This window comes from Phocoena phocoena, chromosome 6 (genome assembly GCF_963924675.1).
Source record: "Phocoena phocoena chromosome 6, mPhoPho1.1, whole genome shotgun sequence".
Classification (NCBI taxonomy): Eukaryota; Metazoa; Chordata; class Mammalia; order Artiodactyla; family Phocoenidae; genus Phocoena; species Phocoena phocoena.
Genome location: NC_089224.1, coordinates 107,197,639 through 107,220,925, shown reverse-complemented (window position 1 = coordinate 107,220,925; position 23,287 = coordinate 107,197,639). Strand labels below are relative to the sequence as shown.

The 23,287-nt window shown below is 41.4% G+C and overlaps 1 protein-coding gene and 1 non-coding gene across 2 annotated transcripts in view; one reads left to right on the top strand and one right to left on the bottom strand.

The window, feature by feature from the left end:
* The window catches only part of GARNL3 (GTPase activating Rap/RanGAP domain like 3), a 108,367-nt gene extending 85,256 nt beyond the window's left edge, over positions 1-23,111 (bottom strand). Inside the window, exon 1 of the mRNA XM_065878825.1 lies at positions 22,968-23,111. Coding sequence (XP_065734897.1) covers positions 22,968-23,111 — 144 coding nt within the window. The remainder of the gene's footprint in view (positions 1-22,967) is intronic.
* Positions 3,108-3,214, top strand: LOC136125255 (U6 spliceosomal RNA). Its single transcript, XR_010656022.1, has one exon. It is a non-coding gene; the product is annotated as a U6 spliceosomal RNA (small nuclear RNA).
* Positions 23,112-23,287: the final 176 nt, after the last annotated feature.

Here is a 23,287-nt window from a genome sequence, read left to right as displayed (position 1 = left end):
ACCAAGGTAAAGGACGGACCAAATCACTTGAATCACCATTTGCAAGGGAAAGGCAGCCTGAGTAGTAACTTAGTCCAACTAAGGTCAAACTAACACTGCTGAGCTCATGCTGGCAGGGCCTGTCTGAGGTGAAGGTGGGTATTCGGGCAGTAGGTGGGAAAGAGACCTACCAGTCACACTGGGGAAGTGACTCTCGCTGGCAAGTGGAATGGCAGCCCCAGAGCTCCCCTGCCCCGCACCCCCCCAACCCCCAGCTGGCTCGGGCAGCTGGCTAAATAAACCAGAGGGTGCCGTGGAGGCTGGTGCTGATGAGGACTGGTTCACCACCTGATGTGAAAGGGGACAGTGCTCCAGCGAATGAGGGGCTGAAAAAAATAACACTCCAGGAAGAAAATATCCTTTTAACACAGCAGAGAAGCTGTTTCTATCAGTAGTTTTCTTTCTATTATTCCTCATAAGCCTTTGATCTGGCTAATTAAAACTATTAAAAATCTATAAACTCTTCCCTTTGTTGGAAGGAGATTTGACTCAGGAATGACACAATGTCTACCAGAACCCATCTAAATGTCCAGTACTGCACAACCAAGAAGCCCTCTCCTCCGACTCTTTCCATGTGGTACAGAGTTCTGGTTGCCGCCAAAATCCATCCTCACCATCTTCCACGGTAATGGAATTGTAGCCGGACACATGGCTAGACCACAGTTCCCTCAAGGTGGCCATTTGACTTCATCTCGCCACTTGCAGGTGGGTCAAAGTCCCAGGGGCATGCAGGGATCCCAGCCCTTTAGAGAGGGGAGGTGCCCCCACACGTGCTCTTTCCCTCCACTGGTTAAACCTCAATGACCAGAGAGACCTCGAAGTCCATATTGAAGACAGTGGGTTCATCCCAAGCCTGAATGTGTGGGGCACAGCCACCCAACAACTTAAAATGCTTGGCTCAATGTGACAGAGAAATACACTTGTTTTTAACTGCATTTTGATGTTCTAAGCCAACTATATACCCTATAACATACCCTACGAGGAAGAACAAAGAAAAAATCATTAAACCTATGACAAGTCCATAATTTAAAATGTGGAAACTGACTTGAGGTATATGAGCAAATGTTCTAGGAAATATAATTTACTACAAAAAGCACAAGGAAATTTTAGGCCATCATTAATTGTAATAATTTGGGAGGATACTTGATCTATGAATATGGAACAATCTGTGATCAGCTTTCTGATGTAAAAGCATGGTTTCTGAATTTTGAAATGTAGACTACATTTCACAGTGACCATAATGAATTCAAAATTAGACAGTGAGAAGAAAATACCCCCAAAAGAGTAGATTAGAATATCAGTTTGAGATAAATAAGGAAAATGATTATCTAAAACACAGAGAACTTACCTGAGAAAAATGCAAGGAATAATGGACTAGGGTGTTAAGATGGTCATTGGGCAGAGAACCCAAGGCCAACCAAATCATTCCATAGACCAACTACCCTCTGGTAAAGTCCCCTACTAATGAGCTAGACCACAACTAGAGAATGCCTTTATTTACTGCAGACCAGCCCGAAAGGTTTAGAAACAAAGTAGAGAGCAAGGCAATCTGAGATCTCACCCCTCCAAAGCCAGCAGAGAGGAGGGAGTCAGGCAGTCTACTCACACAGGAGTATACCTGGCCCTTTGTTATTCTTCAGGAGAAATGTCCAAAAAGGACATTCCCACATGTGCTCTGAACTTTGCAAGTGCTCTGCCTACCCAGGAGTTCAGTGATCAGTAAGATATTTTTTATCTGATCAGTCCAGATCTGTACTCCTAAAGGATGGAGTGAGGGAGAGGGGTAAAATGAGGAAGTGGATAATGGGGAGTCTGGAACACCTCCTAGAGGTCATTGGAGAGAACAGCACAGATAATTACAATAAATATCAATGGGCTACACTCCTCTATTAAAGGAAGAAAGACTCAAGGATTGGAAATACAAATGAAATCCAACTAGCTGCAAGAGATAATAAAATAAACAATACAATAAGATAATCCTGAAAAAGAAAGGCAAAGTAAAAAATATTCATGGTAAGTTGGGGAGAAAATGGTGAGGGAATAATAAAATCAGATGTAGAACTTAGGAAAAAAATATCACTAAAAAAGTTACAGGGGCTTCCCTGGTGGCGCAGTGGTTGAGAGTCCGCCTGCCGATGCAGGGGACACGGGTTCGTGCCCCGGTTCGGGAGGATCCCACATGCCACGGAGCGGCTGGGCCCGTGAGCCATGGCCACTGACCCTGCGCATCCGGAGCCTGTGCTCCGCAACGGGAGAGGCCACAACAGTGAGAGGCCCGCATACCACCAAAAAAAAAAAAAAAAAAAAAAGTTATGGTACATGGATAGATAGATCTACTCACTCCCAAAATATAATAATTATAGGCACTCATTATAAAACAAAACTCTTATAAATAGATGGAGTTTCTAAAATTATAATTATAATGGGGGATTTTAGTATATTTTTCTCTGATAGGTCAAGGCAAGAAATAGTAAGGAATTATAGAGGAATCAAATAATAAAATTAATAAGCATGATTTAATAGACATACACTGAATTTATCAAGGTACAAACAGAGAATACATACCTTTTAAGAAAATCTATTAAAGTTTAAAAAGCTGATCAAATATCGGATAAAAGCAAGCATGAATAAATTCTGCAAAACAGAAACTGTACAGATGATTTTTTTAGTATAGTGCAACTGAATGAGAAATTAGGGTCAAAAGGGTAAAAAAGTGGGAAATTTTAAAATATACATCTGAAAAAACTCTTGGGTCAAGTAGGAAAACTAAAATTGGACACTATCCAGACATCAACAAGAACAGTACCTATCAAAACAGATAATGCAATAGATGCTGTATTTACAGGAAAATTCATATCCTTAAATGATTTCGTCATTAAATAAGAAAGAATAAAAACAATGAACTAAAGCATTAACTGCTAGAAGGTACAAAAAGAACAATGAAATACACCCAAGGAAAGCAGCGGGGAGGAATCAATAAAAGATCAGAGCAGAAATTACAGATTTAGAAAGGCAGTAGAATTGACATCCAAGAGATGGCCAGCAAGTCTGATTCTAAAAAGCAAAGAGTGCTCGCTTTGGCAGCATGTATACTAAAATTAGAACGATTCAGAGAAGATTAGCGTGGCCCCTAAGCAAGGATGACATGCAAATTTGTGAAGCATTCCATATTTTTATAAATTAGGAGTTTGGGATTAACAGATACACACTACCATGTATAAAACAGATAAACAACAAGGACTTACTGTATAGCACAGGGAACTATATTCAATATCTCGTAGTAACTTATAATGAAAAAGAATCTGAAAAAATATATATATACCTGTATATACATAAATGTGTACATATACACATATATATAACTGAATCACTTTGCTGTACACCTGAAACTAACACAATAATGTAAATAAACTATATTTCTATAAAATAAAGAAATAAATAAAAATCAAAGACAAACGCAAATACACAGAGTGATAATAAAGAAAATATAGTTGCTAAGAAGAAAAGAGATTTTTAAAAGTGTGAGAGAACACCATGTGAGACGATGCGACTATTACCAAAAACTTCAGTGAAATGGAAATTTTCTAGGAAAATATACATAATGAAGATTATTTTAAGGAGAAGAAGAAACCTGAATACACCAATAACTGTAGAACTGGAGAGGTTGTCAGAACAACACCCCACAGAGGCAGTCCTGGCTCAGAGGGTCTTCAAGGAGGGGAAGGGCCCCATTTCCACCTGCCAGCCACACCCTCACTCACCAGGAACACAGGGGAGAGTTTCCCTACAGAAGATACAAATAGCAGAATTCTTCTGAGTTTGTTTTGGTGCAGAAGTTCAGGGGAAGGGAATTAACATATATTTAACATCAGTAATGCTAAGAAAAAAGGACATGATTTTTACGTCATTTTATTTTGTCTAACGTTTCTAACCTGGTCATACGCCAAAGGATCGGTACTGAGGAGGACTGCGCCCAAGAGAGAAAAGGGAAAAAGCAAATCAAATCATCACTTGGTTAGGATCTGCCTGGTCCTGTGAGGAATTCCTTTAGAGTTCCTGCATTGGTCAATACTGGAGCCACTAGCCCCATTTAAATATAATTTTAAATTAATTGAGATAAAATAAAAAACACTCAGTTCCTCTGTTGCGCTGTCTGTATTGTAAGTGTTCAGTAGCCACAGGTGATGGCTACACTGGACAGAGCAAATGACGAATTTCCACAGTCACGGAAAGTTCTACTGGACAGGACTGTCACATGCTGGACCTTGATGCAACTCTGTGTGACCAAGATCCATTAAGTTTCTCAGGCTGAAACACCTTCAGTTAGTTAAATACACTAAAAACGGTGGAAATTCATGTAATTTAATATCTGGAGTAGAGGCTTTCTAATTTCAGCCAAACTGTAACTGATTCGTTTAACACTAAACAGTGTTCAATGCCTTAGATGTTTTATTTCTGGGAAAAAGTAATATCTAAGCAACAATATCCATCTGTATGATTTAACAAATTAATGTAAAAGAAAAAATTTAAAAAGGAAGAATAAAGTGTTATTCATTAACTACTGTAAATAAAAGTATTATTAGTTTAATATTAGAGGCAATTAGATGAGAATATTTCCTAAATTAATACAAATACATAAAATTTCAAAAACAAAAGGCTCTTTCCTCTCTGCTGAATTGCTTTGTTTCTTTGGGCTGGTGTCTGTTTCCACACCTTAAGCAGCACTAGGATCCCTGCGATCTCTGCTTATCATGCACTGGGTACTTGGCATTCAGGTATATATAAGTCACAGAAACAGTATTTTAACTTAGGAAAAAAATCTTTTAAAATTTGTGTAAATTATATCTTTAAAAATAATATTTCAGATTTCCATCCTCCGCCCCTGTCTCCTCTCTTTAAAATGAGTGGTTACAAGTGTGGGTTTTGGCACTCAACTGATCAGGTTCAAATCTCAGTTCCACACTTACTAGCTATGTGACCTTGGGCAAATCACTTAATTTTTCCTCTCTAAATTTCATTTTCCCTATCTCTAAAATGAGGAAAATGATTGTAGCCACTTTTAGCCTTGTGGAGAGGATTCAGTAATATAAAACAAGGGCTTCCCTGGTGGCGCAGTGGTTGAGAGTCCGCCTGCCGATGCAGGGGACACGGGTTCGTGCCCCGGTCCGGGAAGATCCCACATGCCGCGGAGCGGCTGGGCCCATGAGCCATGGCCGCTGAGCCTGCGCGTCCAGAGCCTGTGCTCCGCAACGGGAGAGGCCACAGCAGTGAGAGGCCCGCGTACCGCAAAAAAAAAAAAGTGATAAAATAATATAAAACATGGAATGAGCCTAGAATAGTTTCTGGACATAGGAAGTGCTCAATCATGTTATAACAATATGTATTTTAATAATAATATGATAATGATTAATATAAAATGCCATGACTATTGTTAGTATGATTAAACCATTTCAGTGCTGCATTTACACTCTTGGAAGGTCTGTTTAAACATTTGTCACTCTTCCGATATTATTGAGAACTAATTTCTCAGGGTCTGTACTAACTGCTGGAATTAAAAAGACAAATGCAACATGATCCCTACCCTGGAGGAGCACAGAGCCTACTGGGAGAGAGAGACACACACATGTAAACAGATAAATCACACATAACCTGGTTAAATGCCACAGCACAGAAGTAAGGATGGGGCACTGGGGGCGGTCAGAGGCTGGAGGGACAACTCTGCCTTGGGGAGCGAAGCTTTTGTCGCTATAATGCAATTTATTCTGGAAGATGTACAGGACCTTTGAGAAATGATTTCCAACATAAGTAGATTTTTAAAACTACAAATACTGGTCAAGGAGACCATTTGCATATGCAAATCACAGACATGTAGACACCCTGACACACATCCATACCCCTGACTTAGAAAGTATGGCTCAGAAAGGAAGAAAGAAAGTTAAAATGTTTCCATCAAAAAAAGGTGGGGAGATAAGGCCTGAACATGGGTGGAATAAGCCATCCCCTGACTGGCAAGTACTGCTCCCGGGCCCCTGGTTCACTTCTCCCGGTCAGTCTGGTTCACTTCCGCTGTCTGCAGCGAGAGGCAAGGGAGTGGAGACGGGGACCAGAGGAGATGTTTTCTTCCTCCCACTCTTCACCTACATCCTCTTCTCCCTGTGCCATGGGGTGGAGCAAAGATTTGGGAGGTTGGGCAGCTGGAGTGCTGAGCGCCAGGGCACATGTCAGAGAACCTGAATTGGTTAGAAGATTCTCCAGCTAGGAAGATAATTGTTGGCTGAAGAACAACCAAGGCCTCGGATCTGGGCTCAGACTTATCATCCACATCTCTGGCCAACATCCTCAGCAAACTCAACGTCCATCACAATGATTTATCTGATGTCTTGAGCTCACGTCCTTCAGCTGTCTCAAATCTAATGACCTCACTTAACTCCATGGCTTTGTCATCCACTACTAAGACCCCAAACCTGCTCTCACCCACACTGGTATAGATTTGTCATCACAGTACCTGACTTATAATCCACTCTGGATCTTTCCGGTACACATTCTAGCTGGGGATCTGTGGTTAATCACACCAACACTGCATTTACTAACACATAGACCTTCGTACTGCTGAGTTCTACTCAAGCCCACCAAGTCAAGTCCCAGTTTTCAATCACCTCCTACCAAGTAAACTCTCATGCTTCCCTTCTGTGTTCAAAGAGACATGTTTCCATATGACTAGGCCTACGCCAAGCTCATGCTTCTTGACCATGGCTAGATCTTCACTACCACTCCCCAGTTCTTTTATCCATTCCTTTTTCACTTCCCATTACATCTCCCATCTTGGCCCTGACTTGTCAATCACCAAATCGCCACTCCGGAAACACCTTTTCTTCCAAGCAATGACTTCTCCACCTATTCTACTGAGAGATCTGAGGCAAGTCAGGATGAGTACTGACATCTAACCCTCCATCTCAAATGCTATCCATCTTGGTTTCTTCATTAAAATAATATCTGACTAGTCCCTGATACTCAAATTCCCAGTAAAATATTTGTGAAGATTCAGCACAAAAGATGACAATTCATGAGTCTGAAGACTGACTGTCCACCCAATGGCCAAAATATCAGGACATTTTCTACCTACTGTATGGCCAATGGAGAAAAGAACTGGGAAACATATTTGGTCACTGACTTTGTTGCCCAAAACAGAGCAAATCTGTGGTCATTACAGAAAGCTGGATGGCAGTTTATTTTTCTCTTCACCACCTCCTTTGGGCTAAGAAACACTGGGTCTATATGAAGAATAACAATAAAACATCGGGCATCATCCTTTTACTGCACAGGTACTGCATTTTAAGGTAGTCCCAACCATTCCAGCACCTTTTCTTCTCTCCAGGAACACATTGGGCAAGATGTGGGGAGGGAGGGAGACAAAGTCCACGTTAGAAAATGCAGTCTTCATAAACAATGTGCCATAGGTAGGGAGACAGACCGGAAGGGTCCTGGTAGCAGAGCACCCTGGGGAACATGGTTTTGTCAATATGCCAAGCTGCCGGGCACACCAAAGTGTGGTTGGGATGGGGGGAGATATAACCTTCTTAATCTCCATCCTGTTCTTTAATCTACACAGATGGTATTTTCTCAAGCTTATGTAAAGAGCTAAGCAAACATTATTTTAATACTCCTCTTCCAAGCAGACTGCTACCTGGAGCCCCCTAAGTCCTGACTATATGTATAAATTCTAGAGCTACTCATTCAGAGCAGCAAAAAGCCAAGCACAGAGAACGTCCTAGCTCATTCCAGCAGAGCTTTACAAGATAAATGCCAGCTAGATTCTGGATATTGATCAGGGAGCTTTGCACAACCACTGGCCATCCAGATGTTTGGTTCAGAGAAGCTGCAGTACCCAAAAGGACAATGAGGGCTCAGGCCATTGTACATTCTGTCTGTTGAAAATACAAGGTCTGAATAGCTCTTTGTTTTTGTTTGAAGATTCTGTAAAAAGGAAAAAAAAAATCACCAACATGGGAGTTATGAAAAAAAAAAAAGCTACATATGATCCTGAAAACTAAAAAAGGAAGCTCATCGTTTTTTACTATGAAACCAAAATAAAAGTTTAGAAAAGCAGTTGTTGTCCTCAATAAGACAGAAGACAATTTTTGCAACAAGCGTATAAAGCTTGTGGAAGCGGGCAAGATAAAAGAGGACAAAATATGCAAATGTAGGATTAAAATCCTCATTGGAGGAGGAAAGCAAAACATTTACTGTAGAAAACAGAGACAGTAGGATGTTTATCATTTGAGATGCCTTTCCAAAATGAAAAGGCACAAAACAAAATGAAAATAATGAGAAAGAAAAGACAGCTACAGAGGACAGAAAAAAGATCTTCCTTATCGTTTCAAGGGGAAAAAATGAGCAATAATCAAAGATATATCTGAAGAAAATATTCATCTGTGACGTAAGACCTGGGTCCAAGATTTGCAAAGATGCAATATTTTGGGAAAAATTGGTGAGAAGAGAAAGACACAGAGAAACTATGGGAAACATTTTTAAAATAAAAGAATAAAGAAGAAGGTTTGAGACAGATTCAGGCAGAAAAGGTTTCCGAGAAAGAAAATAAACTAAACTGTCTCAGGCTTCTTTCTGAACACTAAAGGGCAGAAAGTAACTGTACTGTCTTGAATGGTGTTCCCCGCCCCCTGCTGCCACTTTACATCCACCTGGAACCTCAGAATGCGCTCTTATTTGCAAAGAGGGCCTTTGTAGATGTAATTAAATAAGTTAAGATGAGGTCACTAATTAGGGTGGGACCTAAGTCCAATGGCTGGTGTCTTTATAAGAGAAAAGAGGGAGACACAGTTACAGAAATGCAGGTCAGGAGGCCATGGGAAGCAGAGATTGGAGTGATGCAGCTACAAGCCAAAGGATGTCAGGGATTGCTGGTAACCATGGAAGCTGGAAGAGGCAAGGGAGGATTTCTCCCTCGAACCTTCAGAGGGAGTGTGGCCCTGCCAACATCTTGACTTCAGACTTCTAGCCTCCAGAACTACGAGAGAATAATTTCTGTTGCTTTAAGCCATTCAGTTTGTGGTAATTTGTTACGGCAGGCCTAGGAAAACAATACAGTAACAGATCAAAATTTGTGAATTTTTTTGAAAAATAAATTTATTTATTTATTTTCGGCTGCATTGGGTCTTCGTTGCTGCACACGGGCTTTCTCTAGTTGTGGCGAGTGGGGGCTACTCTTCGTCGTGGTGCGCGGGCTTCTCATTGCACTGGCTTCTCTTGTTGCGGAGCACGGGCTCTAGGCGCATGGGCTTCAGTAGTTGTGGCACGCAGGCTCAGTAGATGTGGCTTTCAGGCTCTACAGCACAGGCTCAGTAATTGTGGGACGTGGGTTTAGTTGCTCCACGGCATGTGGGATCTTCCCGGACCAGGGATCGAACCTGTGCCCCCTGCATTGGCAGGTGGATTCGTAACCACTGTGCCACCAGGGAAGTCCCCAACATGTGAATTTTTAAGAGAGAAAGGTGATGACTCAGAAATTTAAAAACCAACCAAGCTGCTCTTATGGAAGGCATAGCTCAAGACGTTCTCAGACACACAATGATTGGGAAAAGATAACCCTCACATACTGCCTAAAAAACTTACCTGGAATTGCAGGAGAAGGATGCCTGCAACCATGATATTTACTATGGTTCTGGAGTCCTAGCCAGTGCGTAGCCAATCAGACATACAGAAGAAATAAGAGATTTAGATGGAAGAAGACAAAGTTGTTTGCGGAAGAGTATCTATGTCTTCAAAAAGAGACTACTTTGTTTTTAAGTAAAGAAGCACAAAGAAAATATAAAACTGAAAAAAAAAATATAAAACTGTTTTGTATATAAATTTAATTACTAAAGGGACACACTAAATCTTAATAGTGATTATCCATAGGTGGTAGGATTACAGACTAATTTAATTTTCCAGTGCTTTTTCACTATATTTCAAATTTTCTATAATGAGCATGTATTCCTTTTATAATCAGAAAAGTCTGTTTAAAAGTATATCGGCATGCATGTGCACATACACACACAGAGGCTGGAAAGTAATATAAAAATTTAAGAAAAGAAAAAAATTGATCAGACACCAGATGTCTAGCAAAATTGACCTTTTAGCTAATACATAGACATTTGGCAGTGAGCTAGATGCCACTGGGGATACAACTAAAAAGAACCATGAGTTCTGCCCACTGAAAAGGTATAAGAAATGCACACAAATAATTTCAGTGTAAAATATGACAGGTGCCATAGAGAAATGCAAAGAATTGCAGGGTTCTAAAGAGTGAAAGATGATTTTCCCATAGGGGAATCAGGTAAGGCTACATGGAAAACAGCCCTGGTAGAGGCGTATTTCAAGAAGGCATTTTAGAAGGACTGAGAGGCATAAAAAAGCCCCAGAGGCCTGGGTGACGGTGAGTAAAGGCCTATTTGGCTGGATCATGGGCCAGAGGCGTGAAGGCTCCAAAGATTGGTTGGAGGCATTTTTGGAAAGCTAAAAGCTCTATTCCATAAGCAAAGGAGAGATGTGAAGGCTTTGGCTTTTTGCTGTTGTTTTGTTGTTGTTGTTATTTGTTTGAAAGCATAAGTATGATGCTGACAGAGTGGGACATTTGGGAAAGTACTCTTTGTAGCATTAAGGAAATCATCCCCCAGAATCAGGTTAACTACAGCTGAGAATTCTGACAAACTGGATGTTCTTATCAAAACTTGTTGAATGGAATCTTTGAGAAGTCAGGGAGACCAAGAAAAACTGCCGGAAGCTCAGAGAAGGAGGAAATGACACAAATGTCACTCCAAAAAGGGAGTTCATAGAAGCAAACACGCCTGTCCTTTTCCTATTCCTATCTCCTTAAGAGATCAAATGAGAAACATATAAGGAATTAAAAGTCACTTTCACAATGGAAGCTTGTAAAAAAAATGCACACTATTTGGTTCACTCCAGACATGTCAAATCAGAGCCTGAATGTTAAACAAATTCCTCAAGTGATTTTTATGTGCCGTAAGGTATGAGGGGCATTGGAGTGCAGCCTATAACAATGGGGAGATCACAGAACTTTTAAATAACTACAACCTTCTGTGCATAAGACAGGGGAACAAGCTCTGCAACTTACTAGTTGTGTGACTTTGGACAAGTTAATCTCTTTGAACTTCAGTTACCTCATCTATAAAATGAGGGTAACAAAAGTATCTATACCCCATCAGGTAGTTGTGAAATTTATATTAGTACATATACATAATATATATTTCCATGCATACATATATATACGTATATATGTCTATCTACCTATCTATCTATCTATCATCTCCTCAAAAGACTGTCTGGCATTGTGAGTGCACATCCATGTGAATAAAAGCAACTTACCCATGAAATCTGTTGAGAACATATAACCAACAGGATTTGGTAAGAGACTGGATGTGGGCTATGGGTGAGCTCCTGGTTTCTGATATTAGCAACGGAAGGAAAGGTAGAGCCATTTACCCAGTGGTGTGGGTGGGCAAAGAGCAACGACGGTGAGTTCTGTAGTGGGCGTTTTAAGGTTCAACTGCCCATGGCAATGTCCAGTGGACATTTGGGCAGGTGGTCCTATATGCTGTGGACAGAGACCTGGGAAGAATATATGGATCTGTGGGTCACCAGCCTAAAGACAGTACCTGAAGCCATGGGGATAGGAAAGATGATGAGGGAGAGCAGACAGAGTGAGAAGAGAACCCTGAGGAGCAACCAAATTCAAGGGCCAGGCAGACGAGAAGAGCTCCCTAAAAGAAGCTGAGACGGTGCCGTAGGGAGGTAGAAAGAGAAGTACGGGAGAGCAGAGGCGCAGACGCCAAGGGAGGGGAAAGTTTTAAGAGGGCACATGTGCAGAGTGGGCCTGTGAGCTAAAGACTAAACGCGTCACCTGGATTTGGTAGCAGAAAGGTCTCTGGTGACTTTGGCAAGAGCAGGCTCAGTGGGAACAAGAAGGGGAAGCATCCAAAGGCGAATTTGCAAGGGAATTTGTGGAACTATCGCGGGGATCAAAAGGAGAATTTAGAGTGGCTGAAATGTACTCCCAACGTAATTAAAAAGTCTTCACATCTATTAAGCAAACACAGCCTGAGATTGTATTTTAAAAGACTGCAACACAGTGAAAACCGCGAAAGACCAATTAAAAAGCTGAGGCCAAAAAGCATACAATCCTTTTCTTACACATAAAGGAACCCAAAGTAACTGCTTTAATTAAATATGTAAAATAGTTCAATATAAAAATAAGAATATTCGTTGTAGCATGAAACTGGGAGCCCTTTTTGGTAAGTCAGTCATGGCAGAGGCTACACTGGATTTGGGCATGACTTTCCCTAACTTCACCCAGTGGGGGAAAAAAGGGGAGCAAATTTTAAAACCACAGATATTCTCCTCTCCTACAAAGAGAGTGAAGCTGCTCCAACCCAAGGAATGGATGTGTACCCCAACAAAATAGGGACTTGCCCCAAGACAGGAGAAAGCCGAAGACAAGGGTCTCAGCTTAGGGGTGCTGAGACAGACCCGAAAGAAGCCTCAAATGCTCTGGGTCCCATACCCCCGGGGAAATTTGTCCCAAGTTGCCTACCAGAGGGCAGCTAATAAGTTAAAAGCATTAGACTTGGTTCTGAGGGTCTAACAAAGAGCTATGACTGTTCAGGGCCCATATGGTGAAAGGTTGGCAAAAAAGTAAGATTCATTTTCAAGGTAACAGCACTAAAAGGGTGTTTTTCAAATTCTTGGGTCTGTGTTCATGGCTGTCAAGTACTACATTTTTGATGGTAGGCCTGCCTGAATTCAGAAGTAAACACAGGTTCTTAAAAATACCTTTCAGAAAACTGAAAATATTTTGTATTCATAAGAGCAGTATACAAGGGTATATAACATTATATATATATATAATGTTAAAAATAAATAAATTTATTTATTTATTTATGGCTGCATTGGGTCTTTGTTGCTGCACGCAGGCTTCCTCTAGTTGCGGAGAGCGGGGGCTACTCTTCATGGTGGTGTGCAGGCTTCTCGTTGTGATGGCTTCTCTTGTTGCAGAGCATGGGCTCTAGGCATGCGGGCTTTGGTAGTTGTGGCATGCAGGCTCAGTAGCTGTGGCACACGGGCTTAGTTGCTCCGCGGCGCGTGGGATCTTCCCGGACGAGGGCTCGAACCCGTGTCCCCAGCATTGGCAGGCGGATTCTTAACCACTGTGCCACTAGGGAAGTCCCAACACTATATATATATATATATATATATATATATATATATATATATATATATATATATATATATATATATATATATATATATATATATATATATATATATATATATATATATATATATATATATATATATTTGTTTGTTTTGTCGTACGCGGGCCTCTCACTGTTGTGGCCTCTCCCATTGTGGAGCACAGGCTCCGGACGTGCAGGCTCAGCGGCCATTGCTCACGGGCCCAGCCGCTCCGCGGCACGTGGGATTTTCCCGGACCGGGGCACGAACCCGTGTCCCTGCATCGGCAGGCGGACTGTCAACCACTGCGCCACCAGGGAAGCCCAAAATTTGAAAGTATTTTTATAGTCCAGCAGAGTACTATATCCCACCAGGTGAAGACCACTGGAGTCACAGAACAAAGACCCCAGGGTTCCAGCAGCAGGTGTAGGAGCCAGTGGTCATGAGCTGAGCTGAGGGCGCCGCGGCAGCAGAGAGGGTCACCCGGAGGAGGACGTGGGGCCACACAGGAACGGGAGACTTGTGCGGCCACGAGGAACCCAGCGTGAGCTACCCAGGCCCGCCGCTACCCAGGAGGAAGTGGAGCGTCTGCAGTCCTAGTTTTGAAACTAGAGAGCATGCTGGTGCCAAATATCGTTGAAATGGCTGTTTCCAGGGTTGATTTTGCCTGGAAAAGTTGGAGGACTTGTCTGGTATTCTGATTACAGTGTGTGTTTAGCTAGTTGATTTGGAAGACTTTTGGACCCCAATTATCCAGACCATTAACACAGGGCTCAGTGCTCTAGGTGGTCACCAAACGGCTGGGCAGGTGATGCTAATTCTCCCCAGGTGTTGTTGATCCTAGGAAAATAGTTCATGAAAGCACTAATCAAAAAGTAGGGTAGGGAGGAGACAAGGGTCAAAACCATTCTATAAACTAAGCTACCATCAATGGGGGACAGAGGATATGCTGTTAAGGGCTAGAAGCTGAATACAGATTTTTTTTTTTTAATTTATGCTCTACCTTATTCTTTAGAAGAGGTTTAAAGCAGCTTACTGAAATGTATCTCACTCAAAGGGGAAAATTAGATACAGAACAAATTCAGAACAAGGGAAAATTAGGTGTGGGTAAATAACCTGAAAACAAGAGAATAAGTTTAGGCTGCATGTTATAAAGTCCTTTAAGGCTGTTAGAAGCAAGCCATAAATAGGGTCCTGAGCTTCCTAGAGGCCAATGCAAAGAGGAAAAAACCCAGCCAGCCATTTAGAGGATTCCTACTGCCTATAAGGTTAACAACAAAGCTGCTTTTTGGTCCCGGGAAAACTTTTCTCATAGGCCCTCTTAAAGGAGACACTGTGTGACAGACAGTGAAAAATCCTTGAGAAAAATCCTTAAGACCTTCCTGCAAGAGACGCACCATCCAGATCCATATGGCTCTTTCCTGCTCTGTCCATCAGTGCAAGTTAAAGGCGTAACACCAAGGCACAGATCAAGAAAAGCAAGACTAAGAGGGGCCAAGAAAGGCACGCCAAGTGTTTGCAGCTACCTTATGGTTGGGCCTAATCCAGAAATTAAATTTAAACCATTTATGGCATGGACATCTCTTAGATAATTCTTTATGAACATTCTTCTTAAAATCAAGCTTTTGTTAAGATTTGGACCTAAGAGAGTTCGAAATTATGTATTTGAGCTAAAACCTCAAGCAGAGCTACTCTATGCTGTTGATTAAGGGCAGAGATGTTTGCTCTAACAATCAATCCAATTGCCTTAGGAAACAGCCTATACATGGCAGAGCTATGACAGCACAGGCTCGTAGACTGAGAGATTAAGCACAGGGGCTCTTGGAGTCAGACAGACCTGGGCTTAAGTGTCACCTCTACACTCACTAGCTGTGGGATCTCTCTGAGATCGTCTGATAAACGGGAATCCATTCAATGTCCACAAATGTCTTCTGAGCATCCACAGTGTGTGGTGCAATCAAATAACATCTACTGCCCATAGTCGTTTGGGAGGATTACATAGGTAAATGCGTCTAAAGTATTTAGCCCAGTCACTGGTACACAGTAAGCATTCAGTAAACAGCAAAACTAATAATAATAATAAAATAATAATCATAATAAAAGATTTCTGGTTCCATTCGCATGCATAAATAATTATCTGAGTGAGGTCTTAAAGTTCTACATTACGGAAAATGGTTGCAATAATTTTAGCCTGGAAAATGTTCCATGCCGGCATTACTGATCATCCACAAAGGCATCAAAAATGTTAAAAAGAGCACCAGAGTTTTTAACCACGTTAACTCACCGATAACTCCAGATGAATGTTATACCTTGCAGTACCTACATGAGTCAACCAGCTATCAAAGCCTTAAATATAAGACAGTTAAATATCAGAGAACATCTGCCAAAATTATGATTCTAGTTGTAGAATGTAGAAGTCTTGATGTTTTGATGTTCCTAAGGGAAGTATGCTGGTACCTTCACTCATCTCTCAATTTAGTGATACTACATAGAATATAATTCTGCCATAAAATGCCTCTGAAAACAAAAAGCCTACTCAACCCTGTAGAGTATTAGGGATGCTGGGCAGGCAGCTAGCTAAATCACTCATTAGCCAAGAGTCGTGTTTCTGCACAATAGTCCCACAGGCGTAATTCAAGTTTGTGCCTGAGCAAAAATACAAATTACTACGTATCAGACTTCAAAGATCTTCACATAGTCAAAACCTCAAATGTTAAAATCTGCAGATGCCAACCAAGTTCATGATAAATCTCTCTTTTGGCTGTGCTCAGTACAGCCAGACGTCCTTTGAGGCCACCCCGAGTTCATAACAACAAACCCATGCTATCCTCACAGAGTCGCATTTATATGTGTCTCCCTGATATACCAGGGGAACATGCAGCTGATCCAAATGCAGGCTTGAGTCATTAGGGTACAAGTTTTAAAAGGAATGGACAATATACCACCCTGTTTCATCCAGACCTTCCCCAGAAGTATCCAGATGTGGGGTTATATAAGGCTCTCAGCAGCTGGGCTGGGCAGCGGAGAGGTCCATATGGCGCCCATAGCAGTTTCTTACCCAATGAGTCAAAGGCCAAGGAAAGATCAGTAAAAACTACAAACAATCTTATCCTGACAGATTTCGATATAAAGTAAAGAAGAGTGGTCGATGGGGTAATAGCTGTGCCTTGCTTAGAATGCTGCCACGACAGACCAGACTTTCAATTCATCAAGAAGAAAAAACGGCGTATGTTTCAGATGGAATGCACTGCAAGCTGATGAGTCTATACTGGGGAGGGGGAATCAAAGAAGCTCGTTTTTCCCTCTTTATTTTTGACGGGTTAGGCTACTCTCTAATTCCAACCAAATTGAACCATTCATTCATTCAATTAATATTTACTAAGTTACTAATGCTAAGCATTGTTGTTGGTATGAGGGACACAGTGGTAAATAAAGAGCCATGATTCCTATTTTTAGAGAGTTTATAATCCATATCATTGTTTATGGGATTAAAAAAAGTGTCAGGGATAATAGTCCACTGGCAGAGGATGACATTTTAGCCAGGTGCTTTTAGTTTGAGCTTTTAAATCATCTACTAGAAGAGGAAATATTGCAGATACATGTGAGGCCTCCTTCCCAGCTTATGCTCTTTGAAACTGATTTTTCTCTATATCCTTTTCAGAGAGAATCTGCCCTATCCACAAACTCTGCTGAGGGTCTAGGAGGCCGCATTTATACCACATGATCCCACTACCCTGAACTCAACTGTTTGAATCAGGGATAGATACCTGAATCCAAGAAATTAGGGTCCAAGAATGAACCCTTCACCCTATGACTATAAGGGGCGAAAGGGCTGCAAGACCAGGGGATTGGGGGACTAGAAATCAATTTAGTAATAAAAAACAGTGAATGAGAACTTTGTATGTGCCAGGGCCTAGAAATCCAACAATGAACAAGGTTCACCCTCACCTCTAGTGGATGAGAGAGTAGTTAGTAAACAAATAAATATCAATTGTGGGAATTCCCTGGTGGTCCAGTGGTTAAGACTCCGCTCTTCCAATGCAGGGGGCCCAGGTTTGATCCCTGGTCAGGGAACTAGATCCCACAGGCAGTAACTAAAGGTCCCACATGCCGTAACTAAAAAAAATCCCACATGCCGCAACAAAGATTCCGCGTGGCACAACTGAGACCCGGTACAGCCAAATAAATATTTTTTAAAAATCAATTGTGATAAACACCATTGAGAAAATAAAGAGGATGCTGAGTTAGAGAACAGCTCGAAGAGAGAATAGTAAGTGCAAAGGACAGGGAGGAACTCAAATTGTTCTAGAGACCAAAATCAGGCCACTGAAGCACAGTGAGTAGCATGAGAGACGGTGGGAGAGGAAGGTAGAACAGGGATCACGCAGGATCTTGTAGGGCTTTGTAAAAGGTCTGGGCTTGCAGTGCAATGGGCCACAGAAGGGATTTAAGAAAGAAAAGACATTGTATTGTCAACATTTTAAAACATCACTCTGGCATAAGGACAGACATATAAATCAATGAAACAGAAGAGAAATCCTAGAAATTAACCCTTGCATACATAATCAATTGATTTTCGACAAGGATGCCAAGACCATTCACTGGGAAAAGGACAGTCCTTTCAACAAATAATGCCGGGAAAACTGAACATCCACATGCAAAAGAATGAAGTTGGACCCTTACCTTATACCATATACAAAAATTAACTCAAAGTGGATCAAAGACATAAATGTAAAAGTTGCAACTATAAAACTCCTAGAAAAAAACATAGGGGGAATCTTCATGACATTGGATTTGGCAATGATTTCTTGGATACAAACACCAAAAGCACAGGCCACAAGAGAAACAAACAGATAAACTGGACTTCATGAAAATTTAAAAACTTTTGTGCATCCAAGGGCATTGTCAACAGAATAAAAGTACAGCCCACATAATAGGTGAAAATATTTGCAAATCATATATATCTGATAAAGGATTAATATCCAGAATATATTAAGAACTCCTGAAACGCGACAACAACAAAACAAACAACCCAATTTAAAAATGGGCAAAGGACTTGAATACCATTTCTCCAAAGAAGATATACAAATGGCCAATAAGCACATGAAAAGATGCTCAACATTATTAATCATTAGTGAAAGGCAAATCAGAACAACAATGAGATACTACTTCATACCTGTTAGGATGGCTATTAAAAAAAAAAAAAAAAGGAAAATAACAAGTGTTGGTGAGAACGTGGAGGAACTGAAGCCCTGGGGCACTGCTGTGGGAATGATGTAAAGTGGTGCAGCCGCTCTGAGACTAGTTTGAGAGTGCCTCAGAAAGTTAAAAATAGAATCACCATAAGATCCAGCAATTCCACTCCTAGTTAACATACCCAAAAGAATTAAAAGCAGGGACTCAAGCACATACTTGTGTAACAATGTTCACAATAACATTATCCACGATAGCTAAAAAGTAGAAACAACCCAAGCATCCGTCAATAGGTGAATAAACAAAATGCGGTATATACACATGATGAAACATTATTCAGCCATAAAAAGGAACGAAATTCTGATACATGCTACAACATGGATGAACCTTGAAAATCTGACACCAAGTGAAATAAATCATACACAAAAGGACAAAAATTGCATAATTCCACTTACATGTATATGTAGAACAGGCAAATTCAGAGAGACAGAAGATAGAACAGAGGTTGCGAGGGGCTGGGGAGCGGGGGGAATGGGAGTCATTGTTTAATGGGTACGGTGTCTATCTGGGATGATGAAAAATGTTCTGAAAGTGGATAGTGGTGATGGTTGCATAACCCTGTGGATGTACATAATGGCCCTGAATTGTACACTTAAAAATGGTAAATTTTATGTTGTGTATATTTTTACCATGATAAAAAGAAGTATTAAAAAAAACCCACCGCTGCTGGGGAAAAATGGACTGGAGAGAGGCAACTGTGTTTTCGGGGAAGCTGGCGTGCAGAGAGGAGATTGGTAACGACACGCAGAGAAGAGTGAAGCTGAGAAATCACAGGGACTGGAGAGAAATGAGAATAGCTGCTTGATGGCTTCCCAGTCACATGGGGCCCAGCTGTGCTTCCTGCACTGCATTCTGGGGAGATTCACCCACACCCTTTCCATGCATTACTTTATACCTGAGCTGGACCCAGTGGATCTCCCTTCTTTGCAAGGAAACCATCCCTGATTAAGGCAGGGAACACAGCTGGGGCAGCTAAGACACACATGGCCTGGAGACTCAAAGTTTGAGGCCGTTGGTTTCTAAAGGTAGACTATCTCCAGCTCCAGGAGAGCAGAACAACTGGTTTTTTCCTTCTCCCGCAGTGCCCGGCACCGTGCCTGCCCCATGGCGGGAGACTTCAACACACAGCTGTTGAATCAGGGCTGAGAAACTCTCCTGTGAGTCAGTAGAGATCTGAGCTCCACAGTCTCCCACCAAATGTATACCCAATTGAAACCTAGGAACCAAGCCCCTGCATCTGCCCTCATTGCTGATTTGAATGGCCGATATCCTTCTTCACAAGGACTTCTACCTAATTTCCTGAAGGTCAGAAGAAGTTTATGCTAAAATTTCAATTTTACAGAATCCTAAGGACCTCTCTACAAAGTCTGAGTTCCAGGACACCCAAGATCGATTGGGTTCCCAACAATATCCATCAAACCAGGTGTAAGAAAAATTAAACTCGCTTTCTCATGAACTTAGGACGCATAAAATTTTTTTTTTTTTTTTTTGCGGTACGCGGGCCTCTCACCGCTGCGGCCTCTCCCGCTGCAGAGCACAGGCTCCGGACGCGCAGGCTCAGCGGCCATGGCTCACGGGCCCAGCCGCCCCGCGGCATGCGGGATCCTCCCGGACCAGGGCACGAACCCACGTACCCCACAACGGCAGGCGGACCCTCCACCACTGCGCCACCAGGGAAGCCCCGATAAAATGGTTTTTAATTTAATAATACTCTGCTGTTCATAGGCGAGAGAAAATGTCTCCTCTCTAAAACACTGGAGTCAGAATTTCAAGAGATCCTCTGATGGCAAAACTGGAACTTGCTCATTGCATCTTTCCCAACCATTGCAGCCTCTAGCGCATGTCATTTCTAACGCGGGGAAACTAGAAACAACCTAATTTTACAAAAGGAAGGAAACTGTTCCACAGATAATTGTTTATCACCTTGTTGGGCTATCATGCACCGATTAAAATGGTAACTTCAAAGACTACATGACAAGAAGACAGTTACAAAATACAGTTAAATGAAAAAAGAGGAATGCGAAAGTAAATGTATAATTTGATTACAGCCATGTAGAAATGGCTTTGGAGCTATAAAAATTGGAAGGTACCAAAGGAGATGAAAATACTTGATTCAAGGTGGTGAAATTACACATGGAATTTTAAAATGTATTTAAAAGTTACTTTATAATATTTAAAAAGTTATAAACACACATACACCCACCCACACACACACACACACAAGATCATGGCTCTAGAGTAAAAACCTGAACAGATGGATTGAAGAACTTTTGCTCAATGAGCTGCCTCATGAGGCTGGGGATAACTGATGCCTAGTCTAGGATTCAGTAAGGCAGGGTTTCTTCAAGGGTGGTCCTGCCACCAGCAGCATCAACATCATCTGGGAGCTTGTTAGAACGTGCAAAATCTGGGTTAACCCCGACCTACTGAACTTGAAACTCTGGGGGTGGGATCCAGCAATTTGTTTTAATAAACTCTCCAGGTGATTCTGATGCCTGTTCAAGCTTGAAATTGCTGCTCTGAAGTACGTTCCCAGTCTGATATTCTGTGATTTCCGTAAGTCTATAAAGGGTTCATCCTACACACCTACGTTGTCTCCCCCAGACACCACTCTCATTGTTTACAGAGCTCCATACTCATTAGATCACGTTCAAGTCTTTACCTAAGAGTCAAGGTCCTACTTTTGCTACCAAATTTCATCTTTGCTGCTATAGCTAGTTAACAGGGACTGTGCTTACGTGCATCATCTCATTTAATCCTCCCGGTAACCCTATAAGGTAGATAATATGAATAAACCCCATTTCATAGATGAGAAAACTGAGGCTCAAAGAAGTTCCAGATCATACAACTAGTAAATGATGAAACAAGAATGAATTCAGAGCACAAGCTCTTAGGCACCCCTGGGGTTCCGAGATGTTTACAAAGATACTAACTGATGGAACTGGTATGTGAATGCAGGCCTGCCTGAGTCCAAAGCCTAGCTGTTGTGTAACCACTATGCTCTGCTGCCCTACACTCTCTGCTGGGCAGGACCATTTGCTTGCTGCCCTTCGAATCATCACTGCCAAGAATCTTGCTGTGTGCAAATATCTACTGTCTGTCTTCCTTGCCACCAACCCACATCCCACAGCCCCCATAAGGCCTTCCAGGCTGCTTCCCCGAGATGCCTGGCTAGAATGGGTTGCTCCCTCCTTTTCCCAACCCCCACCAGGCCCTATCTGTGTGCTTCTCACAATATTTACCAATTCCCACTCTGAATTACAGTTATGCACACGCTCTTTCAGGAGAGGTGGTGGTCTGAGTTGGCACGGTGTCACCAGTGACTCACACAGAACAGGCATTGATTGAATCAACCAGTGCATCTTTTACGTGACCAAATTCATTCTTTAGATATATTATGTATATCTTATCTGCCCAGCTGGAGGACAGTAAGCTCCCTAAGAACAAGGACCAAATCTTTTACTTAATGCATATTTTCAAGAATATACGTGGGGCAGGTACACAGTCAAACCTGTAATATATGCTTGAATTCAAGTAGAATGCTACTGGTACATGATTCTGGCATATTTTTTTTTACTTTTTAAACCCTGCAAGAATGCAGCTTATATTAATCGGGGATAACTGGGTACTATACAAATGGATCCCATCAACTCAGTTTTTGTAAATAGACAGAAATAATAAATTTAATGTTTTAATAGCCAAGAGAATCTTATAAGCACATTTTCCTGAAAATCTGTTCAAATTTCCATGCAGTTTGTTCTTTTCTTGTGGGAAAAGAACTCACAATTCTGTCTTTTAAAAAACTGAGGCTATGATATGCCTTCATTATGCCTCTTTTAAAATGAAAGCATACAATTTAAAAAAATCATAACACAATCCCCAATCTCTCTCATTAAAGAAAATATGGATATTTTCATTCCAGATATCTATTACCTATCACAGTCATTTATCTAGCCCAACACATATACTTTTAACAGGAAAAAAAAGAGCTCATAAATATTCTAAATCCTATCACATACCCAGAGAGCAAAGGTACAGAAAAATCAGAATATGTATTACAATAATATTTAAACCACAAAAACTAGATTTAGAAACTTTTAGGAACAAGATAACATAAAAACAGATGCTACCTTTCTTAATTCATAAATGATTTTATTTAATTATATAACACCATTAACAGAGAAAAATACCAAGCCACATGTTTTAACACACTGAAAGACACAGATTAAAAGTACGTAACAGTAAAAACACACAGATAAAGATGATCAAATTATTATAGCCCTTCAATAGTCATTCATTCCCATCCAGTCCTTATACTGTACTCACATGGTCTAACAGTAAATATACAACAAAAGATCTGAAGAGCTTGGCGATCCTCTCTAAATCAAAATCAATGTTCTACCACTGAACAGACAGTGTAAACTTACCAGCTCCACAGATCCATAATGTTTCCTACTGAAATCCCCACGTCTACAGCCTAGGTCTTCCGAGACAGAGCTGGAACAAAAATGCTTCATCAGTATTATACATAGCGATCTGGCCACAAACCTTCTGCAAAAATCCACTACCATTTGCAAAAAGGGCTGCTATGGAACAGGCTTGCCCAGCTCCTCACTGCAGGGGAGCCTCCTTGCAACAGACACAGTCCTCAGCAGCCATTGCAGAGCCGGGCGTTCATGGAGCCCTCAGTAAGAAGAAAAACACCCGAGTCATCCCTGGAAGTATAGGCAATGATTGAATTAAATAC